Genomic DNA, 22,434 nt, shown 5'->3' with positions numbered 1-22,434 from the left:
GGGCAGGGACCTGGTAAAAGAACAGAACTACAGAGCCTAGAAACTAAGAATTCTCCTCATCTTCCCGGAGATGCTCAAAGCCTTCTGCTCCTTCTTCCCTGTCCCAAACACTCCTGCCCCCAGCTAGAGCCCCTGATTGCCTCGTCTCTGTCTCTATCCCACAAATTTCTCCCTCTAGCAAAAACAAAAGCCACAAATCCCCCAACCCAGTATTGCTTCCAGTGTTGTCCTTCCACAGCACCCCTGTGTTCCAGAGCACCCCTGGCTCTCCCCTTCTCCCATAGACTGCTTCCTCTAGCACTCCGTAGGTCCCAGAGCACTCAAGGCCCAGTGCATTTTCAAACTCCAAGGGATGCCTAGATATTTCAGACTTCTATCCCACATGCTCAGGTGTGTCAAGAGTGCCCTGTGCTCACATGTTCCCGATAACTACCCCTTTCTCTTCCTCAGAGTGAAAATTTGTTAAAGTCAAGTGAAGCAAACACTCCAGCACATGAGGAGTTTGAGACCATGCTGTTGATAGCACACTACTACGCCACCCGCTCTGCTGCTCAGGGTGTGAAGCAGCTGGTAAGGCCTCAAAGTTCGTTTGTCTGGTCAGCATCCTAAATATGGACCTGTGGGGAGGTGCAGGTTCAGGGCTATCCATAGTTCACTGTTCCACTTCACAGATCACTTTGCACCATGGATGCATGAGAATAGCACTGTAGTGATGTAAGAGCTCACAATGAGTGGGAGAAAGTGCAGATCAGGACAAGAAGCAACAGACACAAATTGAAACACAGGAAAATCTGTCTGAATTTGAGGGAAAAAAAATGGCTGTGAAGGTGACAGCACTGGAGCAGGCTACCCAGAGAGGCTGTGAAGTTTCCTTCTCTGGAGACGTCCAAAAGCCGCCTGGACGCATTTCTGTGCACTGCACCTGAGGTGACCCTGCTTGTGCAGGGGGGGTTGGACTAGATGATCTTCAGAGGTCCTTTCCAGCCTTAGTCATTCTGTGATTCTTTGATCTACATTCCACAAATGTCATCTAGGATGCTTAGCCCTGAAAAAAGAGAGAAGACTGGTACAGAAAAGGTGAATAGAGAGACTTAATCAGAAAAGTGGGGTGCTATTCCTGTGGGCCAGGCCAGAGAAGTGCCTTCAAGGAGGAATAACCAAGAGTTCAGACACAAGATGGGAAGCAGGTAGGTAGAGGGATTGAGTGCATTGGACCATAGCTGAACCTGTGTCAGCAGTGTCAAGTTCCTGCAAAGACAGACAACTGTTATATTGGGAAGTATAAGCCAGAGGAGAGCTCATGAAGCAGGAATTAGTCCTTCAGCTTATTAGTCCACTCAGGATGGGTGAGGCTTCAGATGGACTGTGCAGTGTCCAAACTGAAAAATAGGAACTGCTCCAAAAGGGCCCAGAGAACAGAAAAGATAGGAAAGAAAGGCCTGGAGTAGACATTCTATCGGAATAGCCTGAAGGAAGAGATGACACCAGAAAATAACTGCTGGAACAGGAAAGAAATCAGCTGTTTTCCAGCTCTTTATTTGTATATTAATTACCACAAGGGGAACACAGATTAGACAGAAGAATAGATGGTCTGTCAGGAGACTGTCGCTTTAGGATGGCCATGAAGGCAAACTCTTAAAAGTTCAGTCCTTGGAGGCTTTTAAGTTAAATGCGCCAGGAATATGTGGGTGCAAAGTTCCTGTACCAAGGAATGTCCCAAGTTCCTGCCCCATGATGTCACGAGATCCCTTCTAGCCTGATGGACAGTTTTTCTTTGTGACTTGTGGCTTTACTGTCCTCTGTCTGCAGGATGCTGTGGCTGCCAAGCTGTCCATCTCCCTGCTTCGCCACACTGAGCTTGTTCCTGCAGACAAAGCCTTCTATGAAGCTGGGACAGCTGCCAAGGTAAGAGCTGTCTGCTGCAGGGAGCACAGGGCGTGTGAGCCTGGGCTCAGGGTTTCTGAACACTGTTTTCTCTGGTCTCTGTCAGCCTCATGGGTACGCCATGAGGCTGACAGCTAAATACTGGCTAAATACTGGCTTTGGAGGCCTTTCCTCCAAATGCCTTTCCATTCCTGCATTTCCTCATAGCATGGGCGTAGATAGTGGAAGGGGAAATTGAGACAATTGAGAAGGGGCCATGTACTGCAAGGGACAGAGTAGAGGCCACATTATGTTCTCTCGGTTCCTGTAGACACAGGGGTCCTAACTGGAGTCCACTTGACTTGGTAGCTGACTAACACTCCTAAGGCTGCAGACTGACCACTGCCCCCATGCAGGACATACAGCAAACAGCAGCGCATTGTCACTGACCCGCGCTGGCAGTGTGGTAATGCCAGGTTCCACGCTGTGGGTCTGCCTGTGGCTGAGGGGCTGCTTGTCCCAGCAGGTCCCCCTGAAGTGGTCCTCAGGGTTGGTGAGTGCTGCTGCACACTCTCCCTCCTGCGCACCTGCTGCAGGCAGGATGTTGCCACCAAGCAGAACCACATCATGCTCAGGGAGCTATGGCCATGAAGGTAACTATCAGCTGCCTGTTTTCACTTGCTTTTCTCTGCACCAGGCAGTCCACTGGGAGAACATGGCATTCATCTTCCTGAACCGCTTCCTGGACCTGTCAGATGTGAGTATATTCTTCCAGGTGGAGGGACATCATGCTTAAAATATCATTGTGCTGCGGGACCAGCACAGACCCCTGGCTGGCCAGGGTGCTCCTGGGGACCAGCTGTGGCAATCCCAGTGTGAGCTGGTGCTGGCAGAACTCAGGGCCCTGAGAAATGCCCGAGCCTCTCAGCACTGGCTGCTGGCAGGACTTGCCGCACAGGCCATCTGAGAGGCTCTGGCCATGCCACCTGGCACGTGACCACATCGCTGTGCAGCCAGGTTGCTGCCTGGTAATTCGAGGCTATGATCTTCAGGACTGCAAGTGCCATTGCAGCCTTCAGGATGATCTTATCCAAGTTGTTGCAAGAGAAGAAAAATCATCCTGGGTGGGGCGAAAGCATGGCCTAATGTTTTAGCCACTGTGATCCAAGAGTCAGTTGAATCCTCGTGCCAGTCAGCTCCTTCCTTGAATAACAGGTTGGTCACCACAAAACACTGAACCCTAGGAAGGTGCCAAGTATTATTGTACCAGTCCGCCAAGCACTGTCAGCAACTGCATTAGAAAAAGCTCCCAATTTCGTCTTTCCTTTCTTGAGACCACCTGACAAGCTAGAGCAACAGAGCATTTCAGGGCAGCGGCGTGTGAGGCTGCAGCGTGTGGCTATAGCTGCTTGCCACCCAGAAGGCAGCGTGGCGGTAACGGACAGGGCATCAGCAATGCCAGCCCCAGAGTGTGGATTGTGCTGTGAACGCCCAAACTGGTACTGCCTAGCGCTCTGTCCGTGATAAAAGGGGCCCAGGAGAGCCCAGCACAAGCACAGGGGTCTTCAGCTGCCATCCGTGAGACCAACATGTACAGCTGGGGCGGGGGGGGGGGGGGGTGAGTCCCACTTGTCATTCCATCAGGCACATGGATCTCACTGCTGAAAGCAGCACTGCAGTGCGCTCAGCCATCCACATGCATTCGAATTATGTCTATGTGATTATTTGTACAGTACTCACCTTGAATAGCATTCTTAGCTAGTTTTAAATGGTGTTGAGCAGCAGAGGTAATTACAAATGTGTCTTTGGGATTTTGCAATTAGCTGGGGGGCAGGCACAGTAAAAGTTGCTGGTAAAATGGGCCATGGGAGACAGATCTAACCAGCAGGTCCAGGTGAGCAGGAGTTACCCATGTGCTGGAGCACTGGGCCACAACTGCGGCCCCGAGAGAAAAGCAGGGGGTGCTGCAGCCCGCAGGGAGCCTGCAGGGAGCAGCGATGCCGCCTGGCATCCTCGCACGTGGCTGAAGGCCTGGGCAGTGCCCTGGCACGGCTCCTGACATGGCTCCTGGCACGGCTCCTGGCGCGGCTCCTGGCACGGCTCCTCCTGCCGCACGGGTCCTCCTGGGGTGCTCCCTGTGCGGGCTGCACGGTGCAGAGCACCTGAGCAGGTGCTGGGGCCTCGCGCTGCTGCTGTGTCCGCGCAACCGCGCACCCTCACGAGCCTGTGCCGGCCTCCTCCGGCGTCGGGCACAGAGCGCGCCTGCTGCAGGGGCTCCTCCTCCTGCAGGCCATCGAAGAGGGGAACCTGGATTCCCTGGACCACTCAGATTTCCAGAGGACAGACATTCCCTTTGAGGTGCCACTTCCAGCACAGCAGCACGTGCCTGTGAGTATCCCCCACCTTCAGCTGCAGCAAGCGGAGCTGCAGCCTCAGGGCTGCGGGAGGGCCCTGTCTGCCCGTGCTGAAAAGCAGGCGCTGGGCATGGCCAGCTCAGGGGGCACCCCGGCCTCTGTCCTGCAGGAGGAGAAGCGCGAGGAGGTCAGGGACTGGGTGCTCACCATGTCCATGGACCAGCGGTTGGAGCAGCTGCTCCCACAGGATGAGCGCGACACGTATGAAGGCTCCCTTGTGGCTGCAAGTACTGGTGTGCGCTCCCTGCCCTGCGTGCTGACAGGTGAGCGCCTGCAAGGAGCGGGGAGGGAGGCAGGAATGCTGCGGGACAGCAGGACACCATGACTGCGGCGCTGGAGCGGCCCTGAGCAGCGTCCACAGCACTGCCCGGGAGACGTGGCCCAGGGTCACAACGCGCATGTGCAAGTGCATATGCACACACATGTGTGCATGTGCAGACACGCACGTACACACACCTCACCGGGACCGAGGCTCTCCTGGCTCCGCAGAGCAACCCAGTCGGGGCTGCACTGGGGTGCACGGAGGCTGTGGCCATTGCAGGATGCGGGTCCTGACCACCCATGCGGGTGCTGCTGTGTGCAGGGTACCCTGTGCTGAGGAACAAGCTGGAGTTCAAGCGGCCGGGCCGAGAAGCCAACAAAGACACGTGGAACAAGTTCCTGATGGCCGTCAAGGTGAGCCAGGGAGACCAGGGTGTGTGTGTGGGGGGGGGGGGGGGCGGGGGTGGTCTCCCTCATCCCGCACCCCTCCCCCGCCGCTGCCTCCTCCGTCGGGCGCGGAGGCCTCTCTGCTGTGCTGAGTGCCCGGTGCTGCCCAGCTGGGCCATGCTGCCAGGACAGGCCAGGCCCATGCGGGCAGCCCCTCTGGGTCCCAAGCGGCTGGGGGCGGCCTCGCTGCTCTCACCAGCAGTCTGGAGGCTGCCTCTCTCGCCCTGCAGACGTCCCACAGCCCCGCATGCCAGGACGTGCTCAAGTTCCTCAGCCAGTGGTGCGGGGGGCTCCCAAGCACCAGCTTCTCCTTCCAGTGAGCAAGCGGCAGCACTCGGCCCTTCCACTCCCTACACGGCTCCCTCAATAAAGACGTCTCAACCCCACTGATCTCGGTCCGTAGCTCCCAGAGCGCAGGGCTATGGCCTTCAGTGTCTCCCATGCCAAATCCATGGCCTCCACCACGATGGGAGGTGGGTGCAGTGGGACCCTGGCTCCCGGCGGGGGGGCACAAGCAGGAAGATGGGCCTGGCTACCAGCTTCGTGTCCTTCCACCCAGCACCCGCAGCGGGGGCAACCACTTGGAGGAGCCAGGGTGGGAATCAAAATCTTTATTTACCAAGGAACCGGCAGTGGCATCGGCTGTTCTGCACCAGGGCGAGCAGGAGCCAGGCCCTGGGCGCCTCTGCCCGCCCATCGGCCACCCCTGCTGGAACAAGTACCCCAGAGCCTCTCTCCCCTGTGAGGGTCCTTGCGTCTGTGGCTGAGGAAGGTGTCAGCACCCGGTGCCACCGGGCAGCTTGTCCAGGATGGGCGAGGGCTGCGCGCGCCGCTCCTGCGGCCTCCCTGCCCTCACTGCGTCCGGGGCAGCAGCCTCACCCTTCTGGGGCCCCGCGCCCCTCCAGCAGCACCTGCGGGGCCGCAGCGTGAGCACAGGGTGGCCCCGGGGCCTGGTCTGGGGCTCACGCCCTCCTTGGAGACCTTGTGCGGGGCCTGGTCCGGCAGGGGCCGCCTCACAGCAGCAATGATGGAGCCCTCCAAGCCGGAGCAGAGGCTGCCCTTGCCCTGAGCACAGCCCCGCACTGCACTCACCCTCCAGCTACACCCAGGAATCATCGAGTCCCCCCAGGAGCTGTCTCGTCTCGCGTGGTGGCGCCACCTCTGTCGCATCCGGCTTGGACAGCTAGAGGGAAAGTGACTCCAAAAACATGTGCACGGTAAAAGCAGGGTGGAGGTCCCCTCAAACAGCTTGAGGGAGCCAAAGGGCTGTGCAGGGCAGCCGGACTGAACAGGCCATCGGGATACACGGAGAGAGGGTCCCTCTGTGACCAAGCTAAAGACTGCCAGTGCCTGGCCAGGGCTGTGCAGAAGGGGCTCAGTCACTGCTGGGGGCACGGCCAGGAGGGCCACAGGCCCCCACCCCAGCATCCGCACGGGCGGCCAAGCCACCTGCATGGGACAAGGGGCCCAGCGAACCCAGCACCTTCAAGCTGCAGCTGAAGGAAAGCCCAGCTGGAGCACGGCAGGCGCTGCTGCTGGCGTACCTGCTTGCTGAGGGAGGTGCGTGTGCACGGCCTGATGCCCTGCACGATCAAGGCCATCCAAGAGCACCTGCCAGACAGTACAGCCTCCACGGTTGACAGCACCAGGGAGAGGAACCAGAGCGCCAGGGCTGTGTCCTGCAGAGCAGAAGCCGGGGTGGGGGGGTCCCGTGGCCGGGGGCGGCAGGAGCTGGCGGGCTGTGCACACAGCCAGAGGCAGAGCCCGGCACAGGCACTCGCTGCCCCGCAGACTCACGTAGATCCTTGTGGTGTTGAAAGGACAGTCGTTGGTCGCGATGGCTGCACGAGCATCAGCGGGCAGCGCAGGACTGTTGCAGCCCATGACCAGCCGCATTCCCCGGCTGCGAACGGTGAGGGCCATGGCCAGTGCCAGGCCCACACTGCATGCAGTGGACAGCAAACTGTTCAGGAGGGACACGCTCAGCAGGGCCCAATGCTGCAGGCGGCAAGGAGACACATTGGCGCAGAGCCAGGGCAAACACAAGCACAGCGCTGCCACTGCCCAGGGCCGGGCACACCTGCCTCTCTGTGGGCGCAGTGCAGGGAAATAGGACTGCCGGGGGGCTCGGCTGAGGCCAGTATGGGCAAACACAGCAACCCCTTGCCCCCTGGCCCCTTTGCCCAGGCTCTCACTGGCTCTCGCATCCTTCTCCTTTCCAGTACCCCCGGCACTGCTGGGCAGCCCCCATCCCCGGGCTGCTCCAGGGCTGCAGCCCCAGCTTCGCGGCAGCCCAGGCAGGTCTGGCCCCCAGCGGCTGCCGAAGATGCTGCCTGTTCCGGCTGCGGCTCTTTTGTCTCCCTGCGCAGCCGGGAGACACCTGCACCTGTGAGGCGCAGGAGGCGGAAGGAGCTGCCGGGGACAAGGTCCAGGGGAGCGGCAGGCGGCTGGGCCTGGGCCGCGCGCCGGCCCCTGCTCTCGGCTCCACTCGGCCCCGGCCCCACACTCACCAGAGACGCTCGGGACAGGTCGTTGGACACCAGGATGGCGACGATGCCCGCGGCGATGCTCTGCAGGGAGAGAATGGCGCTCACCGCGGGCCGCCCCGCCCGGCCCGGCCCCCCCTGCCCGCCGCTCTCACCAGCAGCCCCGACACCACGGACACCACATTGGCCACCGCGTACTCGGGGGTGCCGGCGCGGTCGGTGCCGGCCACGTGCCGCAGCACGGAGCCGTGCACGATGGCGCCCACCACCAGGCTGCCGTGGCCGAGCACCAGGAGCGCCAGCCCCGCGCGCCGCAGCCGCCGCGACTCCGCCGGCCCCGGGCGCCGCCACCCCCCGCGCCCGCCGCCCATGGCCGCCGCCGCCGCCGCCGCCGCCGCGCGGGGCCGCCCCCAGGCGGAGCCCGCGCCGCCCCGCCCGGCCCCGCTCCCGGAAAGAGGCGGCACTCGCGTCTGTACAAAACAGTTTATTAAAAATAGGAAATGATAGAAATGAGATGCGGGGGCAGCGCCGAGCCCGGGGGCGGGGGGGCCGCCGGCTCAGCCCCTGCGCGCCCCCCAGCCCGGGACGGGCCCCCGCGCAGCCCCCCCGGGACGGGCCCCGGGTGGGGGCGCTGCAGGGCGCGAGGGGGGCGCAGGGCGCACAGGGCCCCGCGCTCCTGCCCGGCGCAGCCCTGCGGGTCCCGCTGCCCCCGGCCGGCTCGAGGGCTGTGCAAAACCAGTAAACAAAGTGCGGGCGCAGGGAGCAGAGGGGCGGGCGAAGCTCCGGGCAGGGGCGAGCCCGGCCCCCCGCCCGCCGGCCCGGCGGTGGGGAGTGAGGTGCCGAAGGCCGTTGCAGAGTGGGGCGCAGAGGGACGGGGCCAGGGACCGCCCCCCCCCGCTTACCTTTTAATTAAAAAAAAAAAACTGTGCTGTGCAAAAGACACTTTGTACAATTCAAACAAAACAAACTCCATGCACATGAACGGGGCTACAGAACAGCCCACGCCAGGACCCGGCTCCCCGGCACCACCTGGCAAAATCCCAACAGAAACAGGGCTGGAAATAATACTGACGCGCAAAGTCCCCTTTAATAGGCGGGCAGGGAGGATTGTCGCTGGGCCCAGCCACGGCACATGCAGGACGAGCTTCCAAGCGCTGCAGCTGGGGCTTGCGGGTGCCCTACGGTGATGGACAGACGCAGAGGGGGCAGAGGCAACAAAGCCGCACTGGCCGCCCGGGAGCGGGAGCTGCTAAGACGACACCGTGACGGCCGTCAGGGCCCCGTTGCGGGTGTAGTAGAACTTGCTGAACGCCTCTTCAAGTAAACAGGTGAGTCTGCTCTGGTCAGCCTGGGGAGAGCGAGGCACAGTGAGCTGCGGCGGTGCAGGACAGCCGAGTCCGCTTCGCTCACCAGGGAGAACAGGGGTATCGGGAACAAAAAGGCCCTTGGGAAGAGGAATGCAGAGCTCTGCCCCAGCCCCAGCCCTGCTCACCTCACTGATGAACCCAAGCTGGACCAGTTCGGCTGCCAGCTCCTGGATATTGTCATCTGCAACACAGGGGAGGGCGTAAGGCCAAGTCCAAGCCCTGCTGAGCCCAGGGCAGGAGAACAAGGACAGCTACTTACTGGGCTGCAGGTCACAGCTCAAGTGTCGATTCAACTTGTCTTCCAGTTTCAGCAGCAGCGTTAACTGGAAGCAGAGGAGCACTCGTGAGGGCTGCAGCCTGGCAGACCGCCGCGCGCAGCCAGGAACAGCCCCAGATCCCCCGCGAGGTGGGAGCCCCCAGCCGCAGAGCCCCAGCCCCGAGCAGAGGCCGTCGCCTCCTGCGGGGGGAGGAAGGGCCCCAAGGCCGCTCCATGGGGCGAGCGCCGCCGCAGGCCCCTGGCTCGGGGCTCCAAGCCCCGCGGCCCTGGCAGGGCCGCAGCAGAGCTGGGGCCTCCCCGCACGGCCGCCCAGCCACGCGGGAACGTACGTGGTGCTTGACTCCCTCCTCCACCGACTCGATGTTGCACTGCATCAGCACCACCTGCATGGAACAGAGACGCCCGTGAGCACGGCGGCGGCGCCGCTCGGCCGCCCCGCAGGGAGCCGCATTGCTGCCGTCTCACCTTACGGGTCTCCACCTCGGCGGGCTCCGGAGTTGGGGTCTTCACTGACGGTGGGACGATGGGCGACTTCACTACCACCTGCTGGGGCTGCTGGGGCCGCGGCATCCCAAAAGCCGTGAGCGGGTAGATGCCGTTCCTGCGGAAAAGGGGCAGCTCAAGGTGTCCCTCCTCAACCTCCCTGGCCTACGTGCAGCAAGGATGCCCTTTAGAAGAGCCTCTTACCTGACATCCTCTAGGAACTTGTCCAGCTCCAGCGCTGGAGACTGGGAGAAGCTACGAGAAAGAAAATACCGAAGTGAGGAAGGGGCTCGCGCAGCCGTGCGCTCGAGGCTCCGGGAAGGACGCACACACTCGCGCCCCAGAGCGGAGGCGGGTGCAGAGAGGGGCAGCCAGAGCGAGATGGACTCGCGCCTTCTCTACAGGAGCAGCTACAGCACTAAGGAACAAGGGAGCATTTGTTATTATGGCAGAAACAGGCATCGCCTCCCTGGGCAGAGGTGTCCAGTACAAACAATTATTTGGGAACCAGATCCTAGTGTGATCCTGCGGACACCATTATGCTGAACCCACCGAGGAGAGCGGGTCCTGAGCCCTGCAGGGGCAGGAGGCTCTGCAGCGCCTGATGGTGCCGCAGGACCCAGCATCTCACCTTGCACAAACAGTAAAAACCAACAGCTTGGAATTTAATCCCCTGCCCAAGTTGTTCTGGACACTCTTGTTCTCCCTGTAAGTCCTTTTACAGATTGTTTGTTCAGTCTTTGTGGCTTCTTAGTGTAATGAGTCCCAGAAATCTTCTCTACAACTAGTTGTCAATTCCCCAGCCTTTAATTCCACTGACCACCTCCTTTGCTGCTGCTCGAGAGGGGAACAAGCACGCGCCCTCTCTCCTCTTCCATAGCTTGTCATATGCTGTTTCCTATTTCTCATTTCCAAGAATACACAGTTTGTCCCCGAGGTGAAAATGGTAAAGTCGGTTCTCTGATCTGCTCCAGAGCCATTCACTCGAGGCTTGCAGAGGATGCCACAGTGTAAACGCAGCGTTTTGAGGGATTACATGCAGCCAGCACCATCTTTTCTGCCGTTATTTGGCGCCCTGGCCTTGCATTTACCCTCAGCTGCAGCTGCGCAGCAGCGGGTTCTCCTCGAGCTGCCGGCGCTCCTCTCCTGCGGCATCACGCAGCTTCCCGAGCGCAGAAACGGCTGCTCTTCCCTTAACGCAAGTTCCTGCCATCCCTCAGTCCCGTTTTGCGCCGCTGCTCCCCCAGCTCCCGACCACGTTAATGCAGCTCCTCAGCACCCCCTCGAGCACAGCTTAACTCAGACTGGGTGCAACAACAACGCTGAAACGTAACAGTCTTCCCCCTTACCACTGTCTTGTGGGTTTTGAAGAATTTCAGGGATGAGCAGGAGGCTGCAAATTGCACAAATCTTGCCACATTTTTGGCAGCTTTGCTGTTCCAGCACAGCAGGTAGAAGCTGCGCCTTTACCTCAGCTCCTCTGCAGTCCCTTTTAAAACACCAAAAACTCTGTTCCTTCCCATCCTCCAGTACAGTTACAACTTTAAACAGGATTTTAGAATTTTGCCAGGAGTTCTGCTCTTGCAGGGCTCCAATGAATCATCTGGGAATCGCGTCCTTCAAATTTCCAAGTTATTGCTGTGCTTCCTGCTCCATCTTCCAGCACCTCTCAGGCATCCCTGCCGAGAAGCAGGTCTTGGGCTGGCAGGTACCAGGTGACCATTTTCCTGGAGTCCAGGATAGCAGAAACTCTTCTCTACAGCTTTGGCTGCTCATTCTTTGTCCTCCATTTAGAACTTTTGACTAAAAGCCCATCCCAAAGAGAATTCAATACTATTAATTAGTTCTCTAGGAAGAACAGAATGCCGGCTTTTAAAAGACGTGTCTGTGGCTCAAACAGCCTCTCAGCTCAGTAGTGGCCTCCTCTTTGCCTTCCAAATTTCTTTTGATCGCCACCCTGCGATCCCAGAATACTGGCCCAGGCTGAGAGCACCCTGCCAGCTCCTCCAGTTCTTGGGAAAGGAATGACAGGAGGGGACAGTCCCAGACTGCAGATCCTCCAGTGTCCACCCCAGCATCCTGCAGCCCCTTCCCACACGCACCTGAGCAGTGCCCTCCTGACGGGCCACGGAGTACTCACATCATCTTGATTCCTTCTCTTTCAGGATGGTTGATCTCAGCCAGCACTGCACTCATATCAAGGTTTTTGGTCATTTCCTCTAAGGCGTTTTCAGGAATCATATCTATTAAACATATAGAGAGAGAGAAAGAGAGAGAGACTTGAGCTACTGCAGCTGCTTTTCGATCCTAAGGAGCGCTAGCTGCAGCCCTCGCATCAAGCGCAGGTCTGTTTCGCACGGCCCCGGCACGCAGAGCCCAGCACCAAGTCTTGCTTCCCAGGATGGGAAGCCGTAGCGACAGCCTGGGGAGCTCCGCAGGACACAAGGAGGCCACACTCACGCTGATGCCCAACGATGCAGTGAGCTGCCAGGAGCTTCAGCGATGGCACCTCAAACAACGCCTGATGGAAAAGGAGCTCCCGCGCAGTGGGACGCTTGCCAGGGTCCAGTTCCAGACACTTCTGAATGAACTCCTGCAAGGCCAGAAGAGCGTGAGAGCGGGCACAAGGCCAGGGCCGGCGGGAGCCGCGCTGCCCGCGCACTCACCCGCTGCAGGGGGTCCTCCAGCAGCTGGATGGCACTGTTGATGGCCTCCTGGGGCACGTAGGACGACTCTCCGTTGCCCTGTATTTCCAGGACCGCCATCTGCAGACGCGAAGCGGCACGTGAGGCCTCGCTGACGCTCAGCGTCGCGCTGAGCGGGGCCCACGGAGACACTCGCCGCGCGCAGGCTCACGAGAGCCACCTTGCTCGGTGCTGTGCAAGGTCACAGCTCCCAGCTGCTTCATTGAAATGGTTTGTTTCCAGCCCTAGCAGATTGCCTGGGAAACCTGAAATCCCTGCGCCAATGTCACCTTCCAGAGTTAACATCTCTGTTTTGAGTCTCCTGATCCCCTGGCCTCAGTGCTGGTGGCAATCCCCATCCCTGCTGAAGCCATAGCCGGATCCCTGCCAGAATCTGAGCGCGTCTCTCCCGGCTGCAGGACGGAGCAGGGAAGCACCGGGCACGCACGCAGCGTACGCGCACGCACGAGGGCTCCGGCCAGCGCACGCACTAATTCCCAGCTAGGGAAGGCTCGGAGGGCTCCGAGATTCGGCTCAGGCTTTGCTTCCCAAGAGCTGTATCTTCACCCAGCTCTCTTCCTGCCTCCCCCATGGGCTGCACAGCACAGGGTCAGAAGATTTTATGCTGGCTCCTCCTGACAGCTCATGCCAGATAGTACTCCCACCGAATCCCGTTTCCTCCTCCTCAGCCTCTGGCTGTGGGGACAGAGGAGCCCCAGGCTGCCCAGATCAGGGGTTGTGGGCCCGCAGCTCACTGAGCAGCACCTGCTGTAACAGGCAGGGACAGGACAGCCCGGCGCGCTTAGGGACTGCAACCGTCCTCTCCTACAGAGGCTCTGAAGGATCAACATCCCTGGCAGCTTTGCACTTATAGGTTATATGCATAGGTCAGTATATGCTGCAATAGTGACTGCTCCCACCAGCAGCTGAGTCAGTCTTCAGAGCTAGCCATGACCCACAGGGCAACGAGCCCCACGCTGGGGATTTGGAAGGAACAGCTCTTCGCTGAGCTATTTGCTTCCTAGCGAGGCAGACGGAGCCCCGGAGGCTCGAGCGCGCGGCCCCCTTGTCACCGGCTAACACGCACACGAGCCGGCCAAGGCACAGCGCGCCCCGCGCCAGCCACGCGCTCCGCACTCACCTCCAGGGCACACATCCCAAAGGAGTAAATGTCCACAGCGGTGGTGACATTGGCAACTTCTGCAACACAGAAACAAAGCTCTGTTGTCAGCCCATCCCTGTGCTCAGCAGCAGGACCATCCCGATAACCCCTCAGCCTTCCCCTCCTCCTCGGTGCTTCTAACCACAGTGCAGTTGGAGCATTTCAAAACACAGGTAACGCTGCAACTGAACTGTAGGTCAAGTTTCCTGATCATGCAGCTGAAAACAAGAGGTGAGAATAGCCCGGAGGCATTAGTGAGTCAGGCCAGCAAAACCCAGGCTTGAAACTGTTGCCACACGTTACCTCCGTACTCCGGGGCAAAGAAGTGCAGGTTCTTCTGCTCTTCACGGCATGTCTTCACGTGGTTGTTAATTGTGTCTGGTGCCACTGAGGAGGACAGAGGGAAAAACAAAAACAAAACAAAAGAGAAGTGAGCGCTTGGCTGAGCGGGGTGCGCTGTGCCCCCGGCCGGCTCGTGCACCTCGGCCGCGGGGCGCCCTGCGGCGCGGAGCCGCCGTCCCCTGCCCGACCGCAGCCCTGGCACCGCCGGAGCTCCGGGGCGCCCGTCACAGGCCGCTCAGGGCCGCAGGGAGATGAGCCCTCGATCACAAGAACAAGCGGCCAACGACCGGCACGAGCTCGAGGAACAACATCCCCTACCACACCTGCCTGCGACGGGCTGCAGACAACTCTCCATGACCGCAGGGCCTCCAGGGAGAAGCGCTGCACAAGGCAGAACCCAGGCACGTCCCGACAGATGCTCCGCTTCCACCCCCAACATAACTCCTACCGCACTGGGCCCGTCTCCCGCCTCGTCATCCGCCGGGACGACCAGTCTGTCCCCCTGCTACGCTGCACCTTGCGGGGATGTGCCAGGCTGCGCCTCTCCAGGTGCTCCTGTGTCGGGGCAGGACACCCCAAGGGGCGTTCCCAGCTCCGTGAGATGGAACGAGCATCCAGCCTCAGGAAAGGGTGGTTGTTTGGGCTCCAGTCAGACAGGAGGGATCTTCCTTCATGACCCAGCTCAGCCACCCAGAAGGGCACACACCACATCATACAATTCCCTTCTAACACTGCAAGTGTAGCTTGCTCCACTGGCCTTCATCTGCTTTCTCGAAAAACTCTTCACGGGCAGCTTGCTCCCTTTTGTTCTCATCTACCTTGGTCCCTTGTTAAAACTACTTTATTGCCTGTGCACTGCTAGGTCCTCTCAGATTCACCACGCTAAGCAAACCATGCTCAATTCTTCCTTTTCCCCATAGCACCGGCTCCCCGCGTTCCCAGGGACAGCTTTAGACGGGCTCTGCCACGGCTAGGCCTGATCACACCGATTCCCCCGCTGCAGCCCCAGCCTCCGCGCACCTTGGTGTAACACGCGAGCGCCAGGGCTGCAAGCAAAGGCGAGTGAGTCATCCCCACGCCGCGACCAGCGAGCACAGGCTGGATCCTGCCCCGTTCCTGATGAGCTCCGGGGGTTTGTGCGGCTCCATTTCTCACTACTGAGTTACCTCACACTGCAGTTATTCCAGTCGTGCTACATCCTCCTCTGCTCCCGGGGAAATCCCATCCACCTCAACACTACGGGCTCCACGTTTCCATTGACGGCCTCGGAGGGAGCCCTTTGGCCAGACTCCTCGCGATCAGCGCCCCTCGAGCCCGGGCCTCGCTCCGCACACGCTGCCGGCGCCGCAGGCTCCATCTCGGGGCCTTTCTTGTCTCTGAGCTTGCCAGAGGCTCAGCCCAGGGCCCTGCCTGCTTTTGCCTGGACTCACCTAAGAGCCCTCGTCTGCCGGGGCTCCTCCAGCATTCCTGCTGGTCACTGTTTCCTCTCTGGCTGCTTCGGCTAAGGAGCCGGGATCGGGTAATCGGCACTGCCTTCCTTCTCCCTTCCCACCCACAACAATTTATTCTTTTACACTTGAGACTGCTGTACAAATAATCTACGTAGTGACAGTGTTTTTCAGGTTTTGGATATTTTGGACTCATAGAACAGAATCACATAATGGTAGAACACGGAAGGGACTTTAGAGAGCCAGCCCAGCCACCCTGCTCAAACAGGGTCCTTCTTTTAAACTCTGTTTCAGATTGCCCAATATTGACTTTTCAGCCTTCCTGGGGCCTGGGCTCTAACTCAGTCTCAAGCTCACCCTGAGGGATTTCATCTAACGCGTTCCCTGTACAATACAGCTGTCTCTTCCCCACTTTCTGTAAAACAGGGTATTTAAGACTTGTTAGGAAGTTTTTTTGTTTGTTTGTTTGTTTGTTTTAAAAAAAAACTTTAGAACTAGCACACACACATGGAATAACCCACTTTTGTGCAGTGGGCAGGACACATGAAATAAGAAATAAGTGCTTGCAGGGGGCTCTGCTGACTTTAACATCTATACACGCGACCTAACACGCGATAGCCTCAGACTACAGGGAACTGACTCAGCAACCCCAGGATACTGTTAACTTTGGTGTTTATTTGTGTGTGTATGTGTTTTTTTCCCCCTTCTGCATTTCTTATCAGTGCACGGGATAAGAGGGAGCAGGAATGATCTTCCACAGAACCTTTAATGATGCAGCTCGGTGCGGCGAGAGCCCCGGTGCCACGGCCGCCGCGGGGGACAGGCCCGGCAGGACGTCCCAGCTCCTGTCACAGCAGGTTCCCAGGGGACCCACACAGGACATGGCATCTGCTCCGCGTGGAACCAGAGTCAGGCTCCAAACCACAGCTTTATTAGCTTCATTCTCCAAGATGGCTTTAAAAACTGAACATGGCCACGCAGAGGCGGGTGTTGAGCGGCAGTAGCTCCTCCCTACCCATCCGTTCGGACCTCTGCTCCCGCGCATCCTTTAGGAAGGGGAAGGACGTGAGTCCCGGCACTGAAGGGGCTTTATCCACGCACAGCTCACACCGTGGCGTGATGCAAGTCACACAGTCTGCTCCTGCCCCCATTGATAATGGCTCTGCGCCTTTTTTTTCGCTTTTTGTTTCTCTGCTTTGTCAGGATCCTGGGACATTCCGCAATAGACGGGCTGGCACCAGCAGCTCCATGAAGAGCTGTGCTTGCACTACATGCGGCAACATCCTCCTCAGACACACAAAAAAGCAGGTCTGAACTTGCTGTTGTAAGTCACCCAGGGACGTGTCCTCTCTGACGCTCTCATCCTCGTGTCTCCGAGCTCACGGAATCTGCCGGAGCTCCTCAGCGTATCCTTACTGCAGGGACCAGCTCTGCAGCAGGGCTTGCAACACTTGGAAATATTTTTCTATTCCAGCAACTTGCATCACAGCTCACATGTGACACAGCTGTCACACGCACACATTGCTCTACTACTGCGAGGCTAAAACAGTGCAGTAGGAGCAATGGCTTAAGATTATCAGATCCTTCTCCAAGTGCCTTACAGAGCTAAGCAGAGATGGACCTTTTGGACGCACATCTGTCCATTAATTCCTGACACCTCAGCAATGAGACTAGTCTTGCAATTACACTGCTGGCCCAGTTAGAAGCACGTGGTGAGGACCTGGGGCATATATGGCGACATCAGGAAATAACTGCACAAGCACGGGAGATGATGCACCTAGGGATGGCTCTCCATTCCGCAATGGACCAGGTGCAGGAAAGTCACGGAATCACGGAATGATTAAGGTTGGAAGGGATGTCTGGAGGTCACGCAGGCCAACCCCCTACATGAGCATGGTCACCTTGAGCACGCGGCACAAGATCACGTCCAGGCATCTCCAGAGGAGACTCCACAGCCCCTCAGGGCAACCTGCTCCAGGGCTGTGGCACGCTCATGGGCAGAAGTTTTTCCTCACGTTCAGGGACCGTTATGATAACCGTTAAGTTCTGATACCGTTATGATAAGCAAAGACAAACAGGGAAGGCCAGAAGGGCACGTCACCATGAGCAGGGAACGCGCCTTCCGCGGACATGGAGAAGGGAACACAGCGCGGGACAGACACGGTGCTGCAGGGCTGAAGCAGAGGGAAGACAGGTTTGGAGAGGCCCCAGCCAAACCCGGTGTCCATGCAAGGCACAGGATAGGCAGGGACACAAAGGACGGCAGAAGGGAAGGCAAGCAACTTGCCTTTGGCAAACACACTGACAAGAAAAGATTAAAAAAGAAAAATAAGTATTATTTAGAGGAGCACACAGAGCCTGCTTCGACTGCTCACACCCTCAAGGACGTGCTGCTGCAGAGAGTTCTCACCAGGGTAAACAGGGAGCTTATCAAAAAGCTAGTCGGTCACTAGGAGCATCAACCAAGAACTCACTTGGTGGTGTCACCTCCCACCTGTCGCCACTGCAAATTTTAGGAGATGCTTAATCACATGGACTTGCTGTTTTAAACACTCCACGCTGCAGAAGACATTTCCCCTTGTCCCGCACCCAGTTCTCACCTACGTGTGCCGTGCATTTACCACTTCTCCTCCAAACAGGCGAGCTAATCTGCTCAACATCCTTCCTCTGTGCTCGGGAAAAATCAATGGTTAAAGCAGCGTTTGAGGGGGACCACTCGACTCGGCCTCCTGCAAACACCAGTGCATCCCGTGGAACAGGCGCAGGCTGCCCGCTCCTCCGGCGGCGCAGAGGCACCCGGAGCTCCAGAAAGCAGAGGACAGGGGGTGGCAGCCAGCAGGGGATGGGGGGCGGCAGCCAGCAGCTGCTCTTTAAGGTGCAGCCCAGGCGAGCTCGGTACCGCCAACCATCCCGCTGTGCTGCACTGCTCCAGCACTCCCGGGACCCGAATCCTGCACCGACCGCAAGGCTGGAGGGATGGCCGCAGAGCCAGGACACACGTTATGCCACATTATCGCCCTCTGTGCTCAGATGCTCAGAGTTTCACCACTACCAAAGTCAAGCCCCTTGGCTTACATTTTGGCTGCACAAAACCAAGATATCTCACAATTCACTTCATTTGCACGCACGTGATGTGTGCATTTTCATGAGGGGGAACACAGCCTAAAAAATAAGCAACTAGGAAGGTACAAAACTGAAGACCACAGACAAAAACATGAAGTGAAAAATAAAACGCAGCTGCAGATATAAACTGAGCAGAGTTTAAGCATCGTGCAGCCCTGCAGATCTAGTCCAGGAGTTTTAAACTAATTATCTGGATTTTACTGTAGACCCCCCAACTACTTCTACCTGTGTTTATCCTTGTCACATCCATTGGCCCTGCATCTGAACAGCATAACCAGCACCTGCTTGAAACACAACCAACCCTTTCGCCTCAAAGCAAAGGCAGAAGCAGCAGCATTTGCATCAGGGAGCTGAAACAGTGGAGCTGGAGAGGCTCCTTGCTCCACACCAGTAAATACAGAGGCACAGGAACGAACGAGGAAAGGGAAGAGTGGAACCACCACCTCTCTCAAACTTTCTGTGGAAGGATAGATGACATTTATATGTTAAATAAAAGTCATTCTTAGTTTAACTAATGTGTTTCTGTCCGGACACAAATAACCCTTCTTTGCTGTGACAGTGCTTGAACACTGCAGCAGGGTGTTGTGGGGTCTCCGTCCTTGGAGACATCCCAAACCTGAGGGAAGAGTCCCGGGCAGTTTGCTCCCGCTGAGCCTACCAGAGCAGGGGGTTGCAGCAGGTCATCTCCGGCGTCCCTGCCAACCGCAACGACGCTGGGATTCAGCGTGAGGGTGTTTGCAGCAGAACACGAGCACAGCCACAACAACAGGCAAAGAGGACCTGTGAGATAAGAACTACAAACCCCGCCGGCACGCAGTGGGCAGGCAGCCCCAGCGGATTCACCCGGGTTATCTATCAGCACCTTATCTGGTTGAGTTCATTTCCACTTCATTCCTGACGAGTGTCCGAGACCCGAGTGCCGCTGCGCACAGAGCTGCCCCGCTCCCCATTCGAGCGGCTCCTTGCACGCCCTGCGCCTGCCCTGCGCCCGCCCTGCGCGCGGCGGCCTCGCGGCCCGGCCGGCTGACGGCTCCGGGCGCCCGCAGCGCGCCGGGAGGCCGGACACGCACCCGCACGGAGCCCCCCCGGACACGGGGCCCCCCGGGCACGGAGCCCCCCGGGCACGGTCTCCTCCCGCCGCCACCTGACGGGTTCCGAGCGGCTGAGCTGAAACGAGCTCTGACTGCGAAGAACCACCCTGACGGGTGATAAATACATACGCGAACGCCAAAGTTTTCCCCAAAACAGAGTTTTGGATGGAAAAAAATAATAAGCAAGCCCAGCTTCACAACCAGGGATTTTTTGGGGTAGATCTTTCTGGCCATCAGGAGCAGGACAGATTTCACCGAAACATTCATCTTAAAAAGAAAACGTCTAAGGAGTTAAAACTACAAGCAAGCAATTGGATATCTAAGCACAAAGCAAAGACTATTCCAGATGTGGTGCTCAGCCAAGCCTAGCAGAATAGTAGCAGGGCAGAGTCTAGGTGTACACGGGAAGTTCACTCGGAGTAATGCACCTGATGGCTCGACATGCAGAAGCTGCATGCACTGGGGTCCACGGAGCAGCACACGAGGGAAGAACTAACACCCAGCAGACTGCGAAAGGGCAGCGCTCCCTCCCTGTAAGGCTGGGGCTGCACGATGCAGCGCTCTGCAGCGGCCGGACAGACGTTTCCAGCAGGACAGGCCTTTCACACCAGCCTTAGAGCAAGGGAACACTGTATAAATCACAGCTAGAGTGTGCATGTGTGTAGCAAGGCACGTGTGTATATACATATAAAACATACATTACATATATACACATTATATATATATACATTTAAAATATATATATATATACACACATATAGCAGTACAGTCACACCACAGGAGTGGAGAAGTTTGCTCACCATTAGCAAAAATCCTATGAAAGACTGTTGGTAACAGAGCAGCCCGTAAGCGGAAAGTAAAACAAGACAGAAATCAATGAGTTGATGAAACAGCAAGCACTTAATATCGTTACAGACTGCTGGGTGGAACAAAACGCGGACAGGACGGAGCGGCCGGCCCTGCCTCCACCGCCGCCGCACGTCGCCCTGGGACACACGAGCATTCCCGACCGAGACGCGGCCCCCGGCCCGGGAGAGGGGCACGGACAAGGGAGGCAGCGCTGCTGCAAATCCTGCTCCTCCGGCGAGCGATCCGCACCCGTTTCCACCCCCCGCACCCCAGCAGCTTCTCCTGGGCACGGGGCAGCAGCAACCGTGCTTACGTAGCCGGCTGCACCATTTAATGTGAGAGTTAAGAGCAGGTAAGAGCAGGTGAGCCGGCACCCAGGAGGGAGCTGAGGAGAGGCTGCGGACATGGCAGCAGCCAGGCCCCACCAACCCTGCAGGAAAGCGTTTCCAGCCACGCGCCCGGAGCGCTCTGCAAACACTCCAGCTAGCAGCACCTCCCGCCCACACCCTGGGGACACCTCGGCTACTAAAGCTCTAGCTGAGCAAGCAGTAAGTGGCACCTTTTATAGATTTTTATATTTAATCCGTGGTCAGATCTCATAAGGCACCTGAAGCCATTAAGAGCTGCTTTAAGTGTTTTTTTATTTTTATTTTATTCTAATCCAGCACCTCTTTCCAGCTGTGTTTGGTTCTTACATTCCCAATCGAATTCCAGGAAACGTCTCACAGAGGTGCTGACCACCAGCGAGCAGCAGCTCTCTGCTGTACTTGACGCAGACCAAACACCTCACCTAAGCACGGCTCTTCCTTCGCGCTCCGCGTGCCCGTCACACTGGAAGCCGCCTTGCAGCCCGCTCCCCTTGCGGCCCCGCTCCCCTTGCAGCCCGCTCCCCTTGCGGCCCCGCTCCCCTAACAGTGCGGACACGCACGGACCCAGACACCCCCTCCCACCCCGCAACGAGGGCAGCAAAGCAGCTAACCCCAAAGAAAGTTCCCTTTCCGACTCCAGAACCAGCTCCAGGGAAATGAGCTTTCAGCACAGAGAACTCGCCCTCATGACAGAGGAATGGGCGCTAAGAACTCAAGAAGAACTTGCATGGGGAAACAGTGCTGAATTCTCACAAGGAATGACTTAATTTGACCACAACTCTATAAAGCAACTGGAACATTCCCATCTCCTAGGCACCAACATCAAGTCTAGAAGTTGTAGGGGTCTTTCCTCTTCTCACAGATTCCTCAAAGCTCCCTCTCATTTGATTATCTTTAAATCTATTAACATTTACTTCATGCAGCAAAGAAAAAAGTCAGAAAAAAGAATGGGTTAAGAATGGCTTTCGCACTGCCGAGCAGTACGAGACATCCTCCCTCCTCCTCGCTCCTGTTCTTCCAGATGACCTCCTGCACCTGACGGTTCTTTTCACATCTCTGCTGCACTTTGCTGCAACCTCTCCCCCTGCACTCAACGCAACAGGAACAGCCTTACTACTAAATTAATCTTTTTACCCCGCAGTGCACAAATGTCCCTGGGAAAGATAAAAGACTAACCCAGAACTGTACATAGAGCAAAAGAAAAGGGCTGAGTCTTTGTGGTGCTTCTGCAGCAAGAGAAGAGGCAGCAGGAAGCGCCAGACAGAGGCTGCCCCGTGTGAGCAGCCCGCGGCGGCGCAGTGAGCAGGGACGCTGCGCGGGGACGGCTCCTCCGCGGCCCCCTCGCTTCATCTCGCGGGAGGCGCTGGGGCTTCCCTTCCCCAGGGTCCTGCCTCTCGTACCCTGCATGTTCCACCTCGCTTCAACCAGAGGGGAGAGCAGCCTTCAGGAGCGGGATCCAGAACGGTGCTGGGAACAGCAGCACACCGCGCTCAGCCAACGTCCACTTAAACCCATCGGAATTACTGCCCCTCTCCTTTCAAATACATGGGGAAGAATTCTCAGATGTCTGCCACCTCTGAAAACCAGCGACACAGAGCAATAAACCCGAATCCAACATTTCCAGTGACCTGAGAGTAACCCTGTAGGACCCAGACAGGAAAATAACCTGCCTCTTGCACAGTCAGCAGTACCCGAGAATCTCAAGCTAGGGCACAGCCAGCAATTCTGGTGACAACGCTTTGTCTGTCCGGCTGGGTCGGCGCTGCAGG

General features: G+C 57.9%; 3 protein-coding genes across 4 annotated transcripts in view; 1 reads left to right on the top strand and 2 right to left on the bottom strand.

Annotated features, from left to right (window-relative positions):
• The window catches only part of IFT172 (intraflagellar transport 172), a 47,316-nt gene extending 42,011 nt beyond the window's left edge, over positions 1-5,305 (top strand). Inside the window, exons 42-48 of the mRNA XM_088534038.1 lie at positions 451-570; positions 1,810-1,905; positions 2,561-2,620; positions 4,153-4,251; positions 4,387-4,540; positions 4,861-4,952; positions 5,216-5,305. Coding sequence (XP_088390164.1) covers positions 451-570; positions 1,810-1,905; positions 2,561-2,620; positions 4,153-4,251; positions 4,387-4,540; positions 4,861-4,952; positions 5,216-5,305 — 711 coding nt within the window. The remainder of the gene's footprint in view (positions 1-450; positions 571-1,809; positions 1,906-2,560; positions 2,621-4,152; positions 4,252-4,386; positions 4,541-4,860; positions 4,953-5,215) is intronic.
• A 555-nt stretch (positions 5,306-5,860) lies between these two features.
• KRTCAP3 (keratinocyte associated protein 3) lies at positions 5,861-7,842 on the bottom strand. The gene is made up of 6 exons (XM_088534033.1): positions 7,627-7,842; positions 7,496-7,555; positions 6,783-6,983; positions 6,530-6,664; positions 5,952-6,050; positions 5,861-5,896 (listed from the first exon to the last, which is right to left on the bottom strand). Exons 1-6 carry the CDS (start codon positions 7,840-7,842, stop codon positions 5,861-5,863), a joined length of 747 nt encoding a protein of 248 aa, XP_088390159.1.
• A 555-nt stretch (positions 7,843-8,397) lies between these two features.
• Positions 8,398-22,434, bottom strand: part of NRBP1 (nuclear receptor binding protein 1) — a 28,716-nt gene continuing 14,679 nt past the window's right edge. The window contains exons 7-18 of one of the 2 annotated variants that reach the window (XM_088534043.1): positions 20,249-20,272; positions 13,748-13,831; positions 13,424-13,482; positions 12,265-12,363; positions 12,059-12,191; positions 11,739-11,841; positions 9,803-9,853; positions 9,581-9,716; positions 9,445-9,498; positions 9,098-9,161; positions 8,964-9,019; positions 8,398-8,819 (exon numbers count right to left, since the gene is read on the bottom strand). In XM_088534043.1, coding sequence (XP_088390169.1) covers positions 8,721-8,819; positions 8,964-9,019; positions 9,098-9,161; positions 9,445-9,498; positions 9,581-9,716; positions 9,803-9,853; positions 11,739-11,841; positions 12,059-12,191; positions 12,265-12,363; positions 13,424-13,482; positions 13,748-13,831; positions 20,249-20,272 — 962 coding nt within the window. In that variant the 3' untranslated portion in view covers positions 8,398-8,720. The remainder of the gene's footprint in view (positions 8,820-8,963; positions 9,020-9,097; positions 9,162-9,444; positions 9,499-9,580; positions 9,717-9,802; positions 9,854-11,738; positions 11,842-12,058; positions 12,192-12,264; positions 12,364-13,423; positions 13,483-13,747; positions 13,832-20,248; positions 20,273-22,434) is intronic. The other variant, XM_088534044.1, reaches the window with a different exon arrangement.

Source organism: Tinamus guttatus, unplaced genomic scaffold (genome assembly GCF_059628265.1).
Source record: "Tinamus guttatus ecotype Peru unplaced genomic scaffold, ASM5962826v1 Tinamus_guttatus_pri_ptg000531l, whole genome shotgun sequence".
In the NCBI taxonomy this organism is placed as follows: domain Eukaryota; kingdom Metazoa; phylum Chordata; class Aves; order Tinamiformes; family Tinamidae; genus Tinamus; species Tinamus guttatus.
This window is presented reverse-complemented; position numbering and strand designations above follow the sequence as displayed.